We start from the raw sequence: 15,186 nt of genomic DNA on the forward strand, positions 1-15,186 counted from the left end.
ACAGTATCACCATGAATTTTAAATTACAGGGAGAAAAGACATTATTTGCCTATATTAAAGATTAATTTTCATGATTTTCACTTTTTCTGGGCTTCATTGTTAATGTAAAAGCCTTTTTCTAGGTCATATCTTGCAAATGTAATTCTAGCTTCTTCAGGTTTACATACTTGAACCTATTTATTATCTTGATTCCAGGAAACTAGGATACACAGCTGTTGTATCTGTAAGATTTCCCAAGGCTACCAGTGATTATAGAATGCAGAATACTTCATATTACCATAAGAGAGTCTAATTTACCTGTAGAACATTTTGTTGTTAATTAAAAATTTAATGGCTGTTTAGTTTCTGGTACTTTCTGCTAATCCAATGTTTTTATCTGGCATTGTCCCAGATTGACCCTATTTTTAGTAGACTTCTCCTTAATGCTTTAACGTGTTTAGCCTCTGTTCATCTTTGTCTGTTGAGACTTAGCTAGGGTGAATTTCAATCAAAATCTTGCAACTACTTTTTATTCATTTCTTGTTTCCTTATGATGAGTATGTTTTTCCCTTTACAGAATCCTGGTGAAATTCCATCAGACATCTTGTATTTCCTCATAAAACAATTTTCTGTGCAGAAAGTAACAAATTTCTTTCTTTCTTTCTTTCTTTTTTTTTTTTTTTCTTTCTTTCAGTATTTATCCCTGGATTTCAAATCTAAAAGTTTTGTAATCCCTAGTCGTAGCAATTCACAAGTTTATATTTCCACATTTGTGTTTTTCTTGGAATTAGGTCTAACATAACATTCAGGCAAGCTGGTTGTTTCGCAGACTGTATAAAAAGCAGTTGTACAACATCTTCAGAAAATGTTTGACTTCCTTGATTTATTACTTGACTCTTGCTTTCAATAGCCAAGTAATTAAAATCTCACCATGATGAGAAATCTGGCTTTTATCCAGAGCTTTTCTATCTCTGAAAACATTTTCTGATCTACTTTCTGTCATTGCCCTAGAGGTCTGTAGCAATATATAAAGAATATCACCTGACTGGCTACCTTTATTCTTGACAACTAACCAAATGGTCTGTTCTGTGTAAGCACAAATATTGCATTGTGTCTTTGAACAGTATAACTCTTTTCTAATATTGCCTTTCCCCTTTGCTTTCTGTGTTATTCCTTTTGTAAATTTTGCTTCCAGAAATTTTAAATCATCAGTAGTCTTTACATTTTAGTCACGTCCCTGTTACACGAATAATGACCTAGATGCAGGGCTGTGTTTGTGTCAGCTAGCTGAAGACCAGTTCAGGGGATAATCTTCTGCCGTTAAATGGAATCCTCATTCTTTTTTCTTCCAGCATTTTATTCTGCTTTCATTCAATACATCTCTGCATTTGATTTTTAAATTTATTGGCATTATTTGTTTTCAACAATTTTATTGATACGGACACAAAGGTGCAATCAGAAATGTTGAAATAATACATGTTCAATGCAGATGTGTCACTACTGTTGATTCGGGTACTTTCAGATATTTAACTCATGCCATAAGATTTAAACTTCCAGAAGAACTAAACACATTTCACAGTGCAGTCAAAGATAGCACAAGGGCAGCATGTTTTCGTGTATTTTAAACTTGCATATGTTCTTGAAGTGCTTTGTCACTTGAAACATTAGCCATCTGCCAGTAAGCTTCTCTTTGTAGGGAAGATTATGGCAAAGGTTGTAGTGAAGCAGCATCAGTGTAATGTGTGACCTCAGATCTCCTTGATCCTTTTTAATCCGGTTTCAGAGTTAGTGCAGAGATTTCCCCAGACTCATTGGCTGATCTCCTCCTGGTAATACTTAAAAGTCCTTGCAGATTCTTTTAAATCCATCTGGGGTTTTACAGTAAAAGTAAAGGCTTTTCTAATTAGCCAGCAAACTGTTGCTGGAATTAGAGATTTGATTTTAGGGTTTCCACTCCCTTCAGTTTCTGATGGCTATGCAGTTACCATCTACAGGTGGGACCTCTACTACAGGATTCCCCAGTATGTGTTTTTAGGTTGTCTCTCTTCCACATTATTGTGCAGGTGGTACTGATAAAGCCCGTGAAGCAATCTGAGCCATAGGACATCAGAGAGGGAAGAATTTCCTTACCTATCTTCTTTGCCAGAACCCTGCCATATCTACTTTTCTTTCCTGGTCTGTAGCTGAGGTTGGGAGTTATTTATAGCTAACTGTTAACAATTTCAATCTCTTTTTATTTATTTATTTATTTATTGCCTTCCTTTAATTGCTTATATATATATATATACATATATATATATATATATTTATTATTATTTTAAATTGTTCGTTCCATATGTCTGGTGTAAGAGTTGTGAACATATGAGGGAAATGTGGCTTTTTCAGTTCCTAAAAGCCTCCTGCCAAGAGTGTCCAAGAATATGTTAATTTTGTCTAGAACTCACAGGGCAGTTGTTACCTTTCTATCATTTCTGTAGCTACAATAATCTGTGTTCTGTTAATTCTCTGAATAGAACCCTGTAATACGCACTGTGTAGATTACTAATTTTTTTAATACCCATATACCCATTTTCCCCTCTTTCCCATGTAGTTCATTGAGTTTTTGTGGATCTATAAAATAGTGTGCCTCTCTCTGAGGGAGCCCTCAGGAGGTTTCAAATTAATTGCCAGTCTTTTTTATTTTATTTATTACTCTATTCTGTTCTGTTCTATGTGTGCTGGAAACTTAACATCTTTAGGTTAGTTATCTCAATTCTCACTAGATCTTCAAGTCTTGGAGCTCAGTCAAGTTGACAGACCATGCTCAGTTCACTAGATCTTTCTGGACCAGGTTTTTAACACACCTAAATAAGAACAAACTAGAGTTTGAACCTATTCATAATTTTTTATTATGCTTTAAAATGCAAATTGATCTATTTCTTGTATGTTTGTTTTCAGAAATGCCAACTTCTTGGCTTGCTATCCATGATTACAGTGCTGGAACTACAGTTAAACAAAGTTATAATTTAATTCTCCTGAATTTGAATTGTGAATAATTATATATAAAAAAAAAAAAAACTCAAAGTGCTCTGAAACTAACACATTGGTCAAATTTAACTTAAAACTATTTCCTCATGTAGCATGCTTGAAATGTGAAATGATACTGTTTAGAACAAAAAATATTTACACAGTAAGATAATGAGATGCTGTAAAGTTTATACTGAATATAGTATTTTGTCTCACTTGCAATATTCATCATATGCTTTATGCCTTAGAGAAATTCAGTTCTTGTACATTATCTGTTTTTAATCCAACAGTGAGGCTTTATAAATATAAAACCTATAGATATATGGCCAAAAGTCCTCTTCATTCCATCAGGGATGAGATTTAAACATTGAGTGTTAATCCAAAGTGTCACCTGTCATTATTTGTCTTCATGCTCTGAGATGTTGGCAGGCTGCTGTAGAACAGAGCCAGCTCCTCCATCTTCATCCTTTCTGTCACCAGTAGGCAAATGCTGTGGGATTTCTATTATTATGTCTTTTTGTTTCATTTTCTGTTTTTCTGATTAAATATTTTTGGGCTGCTAAAATAATTTTTCATGCATTTGCTCATTTTCTTCTCTTGTTCTGAAGGGTGTCTGAGATGGGGCTGCAGCCTCCTCAGTAGCTGTGGCCACGTGGCTTGTTCTCTTTTAGACTGGCACAACTGCCATGGTTTATGCTTTCCATTAGAGCAGATTTGCTCTGCTGGCTTGATGGGTCTTGAGTGGAGGCTGGCCTGATTTGCTCTTGATTTGGCATTCCCAGTGATTACAGTACTGAAATTTTAAGAGCTGTTTGACGATGTCAGGTATGCCAGGGAATTTTGACCAGATGTGTTTGCTGAGCAAAAGTGGTGATCTGTAGGAATGGGCCATACATTTCCACGAGGAAATCATTAAAAAAAAAAAAAAGGAAGAAAATAAAAAAAATAAAATTGAAAAGATGGTTGCTCTTGCTCTTTTATTTGGATGGGCAATAGAATTTGAATTTTTATGCCTAATTGTTACATGGTGTTACTTCAATAAATCATTGTCTGCTAATAAGAGGTATGTTCTTCAAAAAATGAGTTCTTTTAAATTATTATAGATCAGTTAAACTCATGGGGTCCTTTAGAGTTGTTATTCTTAACCAACACATTAACAGTAATGAAGAAAGCTCAATTTTGGCTTTTTTTTTTTTTTTTCTTCCTTTCCTTCCAGGCTAGTCTGTTAATAAGTTACTGATCCCTAGAAAATGTCTTCTGCTTTTCTAGCCATATGCACTTAAAATGGATAAGCCCTGTCAGAATCAACAAATACTTTTGCACTTCACTGTTTTAATCAGGTGATAGTATGATGCTACATGAAACATCTTGTGTCATACAATGTTAACTGGTAAAATAAGAATTTAAAGTATATAGGGAGTCTGTATTTTTCTAATTTTCATTGAATAAAAAAATGTAGATATGTCAATGCCTTAATTTTAACTTGGGTAAATTATTACAATTGTATGCTTAACTATCAAAACCATTTATTTCTTTCAGGGTTTTTAGGAACCTCTTGTGAAGACAAAATAGACCCTTGTGCATCGTCTCCCTGCCAGAACAATGGAACCTGTTATGCAGATAGACTTGTTTTCTCCTGCAGTTGTAGTCCTGGATTTACAGGACCTATGTGTGCTCAGCTGATTGACTTCTGTGCTCTGAATCCTTGTGCACATGGCATTTGTCGCAGTGTTGGAACCAGCTACAAATGCCTCTGTATCCCCGGTTTGTACCAAACAATTACATTACATGCTTTATAAATCTTCCAAGATTTATATATGTAGATTTCAATATATAGTTTATATATAATTTAAATATATATAGTTTAAAATTATTTCCTCTTTTCAGTATGTAAAATATGTTGAGCAGATGTTCTGTCTTTTTAGAATAACAATAGGAATCTTTTGATTTGGAAAATCAAAAATTTCAGGGTAAGCACTGAAAATACCCACTGAGATCCATATGGCTTGGTGATTTACAGCTGTTATAAAAGAGTATTGTGCAGGATAAACCTCTCTAAGGTGAGGTATCAGTGTCATTGAAATTACAAAATTTGATAGAGCGAATGGAAAACATGACAGCAATTGTTGGGGAAGGAATGGAACAGACAAGGTAGTTGAACAAAGGAAGGAAAAAAAATGGTTACCCTAAAGGGTTTAGTTCTGCCATCCATGCTTGTATAAATTATCTCTCTTCAGAAGTTCCAGTGGTACTGCTCAGGTGAGTACAGCTGGTGGACTCGGGTGGTACCTGCGTGATGACCCAGCTTGTCTGTGCATGGTGTCTGGGTTGCATTTTTCTTAGGTCTTGATATTTTTTCTTTATTATACCAATGTAGTAAAATACTGGGTTTTTATGGCCCCTTTAAATATTTTAGCCCTGAAAACTGATAGGTAGAATAATGGAATGAATTATACCATTTCTGTAGAAAAAGATTATACACACCCACCACCATTCATAAGTGGGGTTTTACCCATTTACAGGGTAAAAACCAATAATCTTTCTTTTGGTTTGAATAATTTTGGCACTATTGTTTAAAAGAAAAAAGAAAGTTCATATGCAGCTATAAACTTGAAATCTGCAAAAGTGGAAAATAAATCCCCAATGCACAAGAATGAGTTAAGGAGTGAAGCTGGATAGTTAGTAACTCTACGTAAACATGACACAGTGATGTGCGTGTTGTTCTTGGAAGCTCCTTTTGGAGAAATGCCTGCTCTCTGCTTTGACTTGTCTTCTGGGAAGCCAGTCACAAGTCTCCATCTCCAGCTCTTTTCCTTGTCTCCTCAGTTAGCAAGCTGTGGAGCTACCCTACCAGTCACAAAGCCTGAAGTAGATTTCTAATCTGACTATTAGTATGTACAGCATCCTGATGCTTTCTTCTGGCTTGTACATAGAAAGAAGGTGGCTTCTTTCTCTTCCAAAGAAGTTTCTCTTTCTGCTCCCTGGAAGGAAGCCCACAACCTGTTCCCGTAATGCTTTTCTTCTCAGAGAGTATAGTGAGTATTAGGACAAAAACAAGGTAAAAATAGCTGTTTCGTTTGACTTTCAAGTATTGTTGGCATTTTGAGGAAGAAAGATCCAATGTTGCTGATTGCTGCTTGTGTTTCTTATGGCTTCTTAGAGCAAGGTGAAATATAGACAACTCTTCTATTTTCCTTGACAGGAGTGAGGTTTTATCCAAGATTCTGTAGCCCATAAAACTGGTATCTCATCTGAAAAAATATCTCTGAAGACACAAGTAAGAACTACCAGCTTATATTTTGGATAGTATATTGAGTGCACACTTCAAAGTGTTACTTTCAGTAACTGATATATATGATCATCAAGGAAATTCCATATGTTGAGAGTAAAGTTTGAAACTGCTCAAGGATGAAAGCATTCATCACTTTGTAGGAATAATGGATTGATTTTTGAAAATAAGTTATCACTCACTAAATCAATAGATGTGGAAAGAACAGGTTTCAGCATTATGAATACTTCAGCATAAGGAATCATGTTGTGTAGCAAGATTTATGCTGATGTATGCTATCCTGAGAGGGAGGCCACAATATAGTTGTGTAGTTTCACAGCTTTATTGCTGAGATTTTCTTCTTGCATTGTGTTTTGATTTTGGGAAGAAGACACTTCTGGTAATAGGTTAGACACTAACATTAATCATTGCTACTTAGACACAGTGAAAGAACCATCAGAACCTCTCTTTTTTTTTTTTTTTTTTTTTTTTTGAGAAGTACTCACAAATGAACAGAAGTTAATGGAAATGACAGATTTATAATCGAAACACATTTTACATTCTGCTTTATAAAAGGAGAAAGATATAAATGTGAAGTGCAGACTCAACCATAGCAGTATAGCAGTGTTATCTCATAATTTATTTCTTGTTCAGCAAATGAGAATTTATACATACAGTATTATAAAAATCTCATGATATCATATAGGACCTTCTGTAAGCATTGAGACATATTACCTCATTTAAAACAAAACAAACATCACCATCCCCCACAAAAACAAACAAATAAATAAATAAAAGCTTGCAGCTTTTCTGACACTAGAGAGTAGGTAGATTTTTTGTTTGTTTATTTTGGTGGCATGATAGGTGAGGATATTTAAGTGACTTCAGCATACAGAAGCAGTATGACCTAGCATTTGGTTTCTGTTATATACTTCAGGAAGCGAAGATGACAATTCTTTCATTTCAAATTTTCAGTCCTCCTTTTTGAAATGTTTAAACGCTTTGCCATTGTATTGCATAATAGAGGAACCCCTAGAGAATAGGATTCAATATTGAGATGAAGAGCAACATACATAATCATGTTTAAATAGAGCTAGCATACCCTGTCTTATTGAGAGAACAAGCTAGAATCATATCAGTTGATAATTAGTTCCACGTCTGAAAACATCTTTTTGATTGCAACTAGTTGAATTTGCCAGGTGATGTTTTCTTAAATTCTTTATTAGAATTAATAACTTGATAGTTTAATATTTACCCATTCACTGTTCTTCTCCTTGCCCAGTCCCCAGAAGGACTAAATAGTAGAGGGGGTGAACAGTAGAAAAAGGGTCGAGGTTCTAAATAAATATATAGATACACCTGTAGATATGATGTGGGGGGAAACACTTGACAGGTAGGAATATGAGAGTTGCTTGGTAGCATCGAGCTATTCCTAGATTGGCTAGTGTGTATTTTGTTAACTTGTTCAGATTCTGAATGGAAAAGGGCTGTTTTTCTAGCTCTTGCATAGTACAAGCTGTTAGGGCGTGGTCAAGAAAAATCTCTACAGAGGATGGTGAAACCATTGAGATGAGGAGCTGCCTAACTCTGGACAACATGGAAAGTGATCAAAATATATCAATATGGTTTGATTCTTAAGTGGTTTTTGATGTATGACTGAAATCAGAGTTAACTGGAAAAAAAAAAAAAAAAAGACCCACAGAGAGTACAAAGAGCACTTTTAAAAAATACCTGTGCTGTGTATGCTCTGGAAAGTTCAGAAAAGAATAGACAGGAGACAAATGCTTTGAATTATAGAAACTGCAAAACAAAAAGAGATATTTTACCCTTGCATAATTAATTCATTAAGTCATCTGAAGCCTTAACTTCCCAGTTAGTGTCAAAATTTTCTTCTACATTTCTAGCACAAAATGGGATCCAACTTGGAACTGGAGTATCAGGAGCTGTCCAACACGAGGGCTCTCCTGAGGCATCCCTGAAAGGCAATGCTAGGCATTTCTTGTTCTGGGAAAACCAGAGTAGGCTTAAGAGTCTCCAGTATGTCTTCTACCTGTGGTTTAAACAAACAAACAAAAGCTAGTTAAATGTTGTTGGCCAAATAAGAGATTTTTATTCCTGAAATTTGTCACCTAATCTGTGTGGAAGTTGTCGGTTAGGTTTGTGCAAAATAATTTCCTGTCAGGGCTTAAAAATAATCCCACACCTCTCTTATATTATGGAAACTTATTTTTATTTAAATAGTATTTGTGGTCTTAAAGGTTAGCCAGGTAAGAAGCCATAGAGGTTGCATCCAAGACGATATATTACACTTCTTAAAGTTGAACTTTTTTGCATTGCTCCACATGTGAAATTTTATTAGAAGTATTTAAGAAAATGATTTCTTTTTTAAAAACAGTAAAACCATTGTTTACAATTGACTGCTGCAATTTCAATTTTAAAATGATTGTTTGTTTTAAAAGGACTTTCCTCCGCAAATAACATTACTTGCTTCATATAGCGGTAGAACTAAGGGCCAGATTATGAAATCTTTCTTTTAACTTGTCAATAATTGAAAAATTTGGATGATTTATTTCTGAAGGTCATTAGAACAGCACTCAAGATGTAGGAAAATAGGAACAGTGATAATTGTTTTCTTGTGCCTTTTAATTGTTATGAATCTTTATTTCATTTTTTTTTAATCATAGATTATCAGCAGAATTTTAACAAGCTACTTTCAGAGATTTTTCCCATAGCTCAATGGCACAGTAGACAAATGGAAATTGAGTTCTTTATAGTTCAGTGTTTAGAAGTCACCATAATGCAAACTTTGCAAATGGTTTTTATATTTTTTTTAAAGACAGCCAAGAACAATTAAATTTTAGGATTTTGATATTATCCTAAAAAGCTGAAGTAGAGACTATAGAGCATGGCCCAACACATTTTTGCTATCTTCATTAAAAAGCAGTGTGATAAAGTGGATGAGTTAGGCCTCAGATGTATTAAAAACATGGATTCTATTTACAATTTTGCCTGCAGAGATTTTGATAGTCTCTGCTACATTACTTGTAAATTGGGTGAAAAAAAATTGTATGCAGTTTGGTAGCATTATCAAGGTTTAATAATAAACATTCTGGACTACACAGAGATGTTACCATATATTAGTAAGAAAGAAACAATCTCTGCTTCTTGAGCCTGGGGCTTTCTGACTTGCAGGCTCTCAGCATCAGTGTGCCAGCTCCAAGACTACAAACTTCTTTGTGCGGGTGTCTCTCACTTTCAAACATAGCACTGAATTCATATACATAATGTAGAAGCATTAATGGTAGGATTATTAAATTACAATTTAGATCTCTCTTCTGTCTTGGTTGTACGGTGTATCTGCAACCTGCAGCTTAAATTAAAAAGGCAAAACAAACAAATAAGAAAAAAAGAAAAAATAATAATAAAAAAACAACCCACAACTTCAGAAGCTGCCAATTTCACTTTTTGTGTCTGTGTTCAGTCCTAGGATGCCATGTTCTTTTTATGAGGTATTTGGCAGGGGATGTAATTCCTTATTACAGAAGCAAAGAAGCACTGCAGAGTTTTGCTTGTGTCTGTGACCTGAATGCCATCCTTCCTTTATTCACAGTTTCTACCAGCAGGCATACAGTGTCAGCTGGATTTTCATCTGTGTTACTTCTGCCTCAAAAATTAAACAGGAGAGGAATTTTAAACAGTTCCAATCAGCACAAGGTCTGCAAGTCTCCTTGCTTAGTAGGCAGTTTGGTTTCCATTTTTTTTATTATTATTATTATTATTTTTTTTTAGCTTACAGATTTAAAGAATGATAAATGATCATCATTGAAGTTGCCTACTGGCACAATTTGCAGAACACACACAGCCAGGCATTTGCTACTGATTTTCTTTTTGTGTTGAGTCTCGTGAGCATGGTTATGGATAACCTACATCATCTAATAGCTTATATAGAAAAACTAATTTGTATAAATTAACTTGGAAAGCTGTCTAATGCTTTTGAATGCTCCCGTTTCCAAATGTAGGGGGCAGGAAGCATGAATCATCTCTAAATTGAATATGTATCTTTTTCAAATATCCTGCTGAGAGGGTTAATTGGAATTCAAAAGCCTGTGCAACAAATTCTAAAACTGTTTCTTATATATGTGTAGTTTTTCAATTGTATGTGAAATTTTACATTTAAATCTTTATTTATGTGCTTATACACCCAAATTATTAATACTTCTCACCTGGTCCCATAGATAAACAAACAAAACCAACAAAAAACAGTGGTTGGGCATTGCATTCATATTTTAAATGCCTTGTGTTTTCACGCTTACCATACGTTAGCCAACTACTCTTGATAAAAATTAGTGTGCTTGTTTGTTGGACTTCTCATCTAGAGCCTGATTCATGAAACCACTGGGACCCCACTTTGTTCATAGAACATTTATTTAGTCCCTGAATCCCAGAGCAGTTTCCTTCTCCTCTTAAGCCTTTCCACCTCTTTATTCTCTATTCATTTAATAAAGCTGCTGTTGCTAGTTTCAAATTCAACCATTTAATATATTTTTTATTTTTTTATTTTTTTTTCTGGCCCAAAGTGAAGAAATCTATCTAGTAATTGAATAACTTACTATTGCAGCAAACTTTTGCATTTGGCTTTTTCTTAAAGACATAGGAGTAAGGAATTTGAAACCGCGAAACACACATACAGACATAAACACTTTTTCCCTGCTTTGTAAGCGCGTGTGATAGCACAAAGAGAGAATTTGAAAATAAAAGGAGTATCAGAAAAAAATCTCCAGGGTATGAAAAGTGGTGGCAATTTCAGATGAAGTGCCTTGGAGTATTTTGTCTGCACTTGGCTTTTTGCTCATGTGTCTAAATAGAGGGGTGTGGGAGCGTAGGTTTATCTTAGTGCATCTGCAGAGGCAGGTGCAACACTTGCCTGCAGCAATAGCAATTTTTCTTTTCTCTGTTTTTTCCCTTCCCATGTTTTGGAGCTGGGGTGGGAAATGCAAGCTCTGGCAGAAGTGACTTCAGGTTAATTCCAGTTCCAGACTCTCTGTGAGCCCTTTATTGCCTCCTGTTCCTCATCTTGTTTCCACCTCTACTTTAAGACAGCCCTGCATGCAATCTGCCGGTGGCTGGTAAGCATGCCTCCCTACCTTCCTGCCATCTGGAACAGCTTTTCTCTCTTTCTCACTTACTTAATTTCTACATAAGCTCAGGTTTTAACCGAACACATTTATTTCTTGACCATATAATAAGCAACTCTGTTAGTGAAGGGCTGTGTATGAACTGATGTTCCCTGTGAAGTAGTGCTCTCTATTGCATTTTATCCCATTAGGCCTTCCAAATAAAGGTGGGGTTTTTGTCTTGCTGTCTTGATTTGCTGAAGTGTTAAGTGTGAATAAGCACAGGGAATCACTGCTGAGGGGCTAGTGTCTGAGAAAGTGTCAAAAGCTTTCAACTTTGTTCTTTATTGATTTATAAAGGGAGAGCAAGCATTTCTCTCTCCCTTTTGTTAACCTGTTAGTGCAGATATTCTCAAGAGGCTGGCAAGCACTGCTGTACTTTTTGCCCCATCAATTGTTCTTCAAGGCTTTGATAAAGGCTTCTTCTCATCAGCCTGTTTGACACAGACTGTGTGCTCCCTTTCATGTTTTCTCCCTTTGCAATTTATAACCCAGCCATGTTAAGAAGTGCCTTGGTGTATGTAGCTCTCTATAGCCCAAGCCTCTGTTGCTTCACAGAGAATGATTTGGGAATCCATAGGAGGGTGGCAGCCAAAAAAACAATAACAAAAGGACAGTCATTTAGAGGGAGAAGGAGTAATGTAGGGACTTTTTTTTTTTTTTTAATTTTAAATTTTATTATTTTTTATTTTTTAGGTTCCTTGTCCCTTCCCCAACTCTCTGATGAGAGCATAACAGAGTGGAACTGTCAACTAGCAAGTTCTGCTTGCGTGCATGAAGGCACAGTTACTAAAGGCGTATTTGCTTTGTAGTGACCTGGAAAAAAAAAAAAAGTTTAATAATTTTAGGTGTCCTTTTTGAAGCTGCAATGTCAGATGAGTTTTTTTTCTGTCCAGGACACAGAAGCTAGAGTAGTGTTGTTCATGTAGATAGTGTTTCTTTCTTTCTGAATATGTCCATGGAAATGTTATTCACCACAAAATAGGCAAATAGCTCTGGTCAGCATTGCTTGTGAATACAAAAGCAGCAGAATTCATGTTACAAGGAAGAAAGGAAACATCCCTGCTAGAACCTGCTATTCTGAAGTTATCTCTGAAAGTTATCTCCCATTTCCATCTTAATTCTTTGGTAAAAGATACAAGCATTCTACTGCAGCCCTTTTGAAGACATACGTATGCATTCAGCACCATGCATGGCTTATATATGAGTACGATTTAAAAACGTGGGGCTGGCAAGGGGGGACCATGCGTGGGCGAGATGTGCCTTGCCATGGAGACTGAAAGCACCTTTCCCTCCCTGTGCACCGTGCCTTCCATGCAAGGTGATGCCACGTTTCCCATGGGTTTTGGGGAGCAGGCAAGGATTTTCAAGGATTCTGTTCCCTGGGAAGGGTGAAAAGCATGGGACACGTGGCAAGCACTGGCTCTCGACCTGCAAGCAGAGGCAGGAGTGTAGCTCATCAGTTCTGTGGTGCCTGGCTGGCAGCTTCTGACAAAGTGGATCTGAAGTGTATCTTAGTAAGCTGCTCGTCCAGCTATGGGCTATTGAAAGATAATTGTGTGCAAAACCATGTATGCATACTGTGTATGTATCTTGTGTAGTACTAATACCTGGTGTATTTTCAGGCAGCCTTATTTTTAATTATACGTAATGGGAAGAGAGGGAGAGAAACGGTGTCTGGAGGTGCCATTTGTCCTATTTTCTGTGATTCTGTGACAATTTGGGGAAAAGTTTAGACTAGGAGAGTGAATATAGGTTGCCCCTTACTAAGATGAGAATCTGCCCCTCTTTTTGGTTCCTTCTTCTTGAAAGATATCCTCACTCCATATCTGCAAGCTTTTGCAACCTAGAGACTATCTGAAAAAGTAAAATTGCTCTGAAATATCCACACATCGTAGTTTGGCCTTTTTGGCATCCTCATCCATGCCCTTAGCATCTGTATTCATGGTATACTCATCCATCTGTTGCTTTTATAGTTGTATGTAGCACGTAAATCAAGACATGAAAAAACATAAACTGTGTTCCAATGCACAGCACTGTATTTTAGATTACAAGTACGTATTTATGGTATTGCATCGAGCTAACAAGAGGTCAAGAGGGAAATAGCGGCTATGATGAGTTAGGAAGATTAAATGTTTAACTGCTTTAACCTAAATTAATCTGTGGTAGGGGTTGGAAGAGTAGCTTTATGTAGTGTTAATGTATCATGACATATCTTTTCTGTACGCTTGTTCTTTGTGAAATAGTGTTTTTAATATGAAAGCATATTTGAAACTCCCTATTTCATCTGCCTGTTGATGGGTTAATTACCTACAACCATAGATATTGTTTCTGGAGCAAGAAAGCCCCTGCTTGAAAAAAAAAATAAAGAAAAGGGAAAAAAAAAGTAATAAGTAGAAGGCAGAAGAGAGGAAGCTTTTCATAAGTAGAAGTATAACCTAGGTTTATTGAAGAGGAATTAAATAAGCTAAGGTAACAAATATAATTATCTTCAAAATGACCAGGCTTACGATTCTTCATATTTAATCCTAAGTAACCAATATAATCAAGAGATAGCATTGCAGTTGGTTTATTTCCATTTTTTTACTGTACTAATTTATGTTGTTGCTTAAGAATAGGTATTGCTTTGACCTTACCTACTATATCTAGAAAGTCATTTCAACTACTGTTAAAACTGATGATCATATGATAAGCTGAATCATAAGAAAAGCATTATTTCAAGCAGATTAATTCCTTATTTCTTAATTCATGATAGAATTGACTTAGTAAGTGGCTATTAGCAGGTCTTGAACATCTCTTGTGCTCCTATTTTCTTCAGACCACAATACCTGCCTACTACTTGTGAATACCATAAAAATAATATATCTTAATGCTTCTAAATTGTTTTGACATAGTAAAGCATTAAAATTGAGATATATAAAATACTATCATTCTAACTACAGTTATACAGTTATCACCTCTTTGATGAAAAGCCTCTTTGCAAGGATTCAAGAAAACTCAAAGACATGTAGATAATAGATTACTCCATTTTGCAGAGTGCAGTTGTTTGCAGTGTCCGTTTGCATTGGCCTTGGCCAGCCTCAGTGCTTACTGCCTTGCTGTGGTTCATCGCATCGGGAGTGGCTGGGGCATCTCTCAGAAAATTGTGCTTCCTGTTTTTTTGTTTTGTTTTGTTTTTTATAATTTTACCTGGGGAGCAGATGTTCTTAAAATCAGTGTCTTAACATGAATCTGTCTATACAGTATATTTCAATTAACATGCATCTGCCTGCAATCTATAGAGACTTAGTTGCTAATTTTTACTGGGATGTGTTTCACAGACAGTTTTATTTCCTCTTCACATGATTTAGGTTACCACGGCCTTTACTGTGAAGAGGAATATAATGAATGCCTTTCTGCACCCTGCCAGAATGGAGCCACCTGCAGAGACCTCGTCAATAGCTATGAGTGTGCATGTCTTGCTGAATATGAAGGTAAAATGATTTTTGCCTCTTGTTCTTTGAATTGTTCTGTGTGTTTCTTATAATAGGTCCTGCTACAGACAGATATAAAATATCCTCCATTGAGCAGAAAGAAAACCCACATGTGAAATTAACAGAAACAAACTCTAACGTAGATCCTGATCCCATAGTCTTTATTCAAGTGAGTCATTCAGATGTTGCTGACCTGTGTAGTTAATCATGTGACAAATGTATGTCCTTGTAATGGGGACAAATTGTTCGTCTGTTCTTCTTACATATTTCTTTTCTCTTTTCCTTT

General features: G+C 35.8%; 1 protein-coding gene across 1 annotated transcript in view; it reads left to right on the forward strand.

Annotated features, from left to right (window-relative positions):
* Positions 1–15,186, forward strand: part of DNER (delta/notch like EGF repeat containing) — a 119,866-nt gene that overhangs the window by 88,328 nt on the left and 16,352 nt on the right. The window contains exons 8-9 of the mRNA XM_035334616.1: positions 4,525–4,749; positions 14,778–14,900. Of these exons, the coding sequence (XP_035190507.1) occupies positions 4,525–4,749; positions 14,778–14,900 (348 nt within the window). The remainder of the gene's footprint in view (positions 1–4,524; positions 4,750–14,777; positions 14,901–15,186) is intronic.

The sequence above is a fragment of the Oxyura jamaicensis genome, chromosome 9 (genome assembly GCF_011077185.1).
Source record: "Oxyura jamaicensis isolate SHBP4307 breed ruddy duck chromosome 9, BPBGC_Ojam_1.0, whole genome shotgun sequence".
NCBI lineage: Eukaryota > Metazoa > Chordata > Aves > Anseriformes > Anatidae > Oxyura > Oxyura jamaicensis.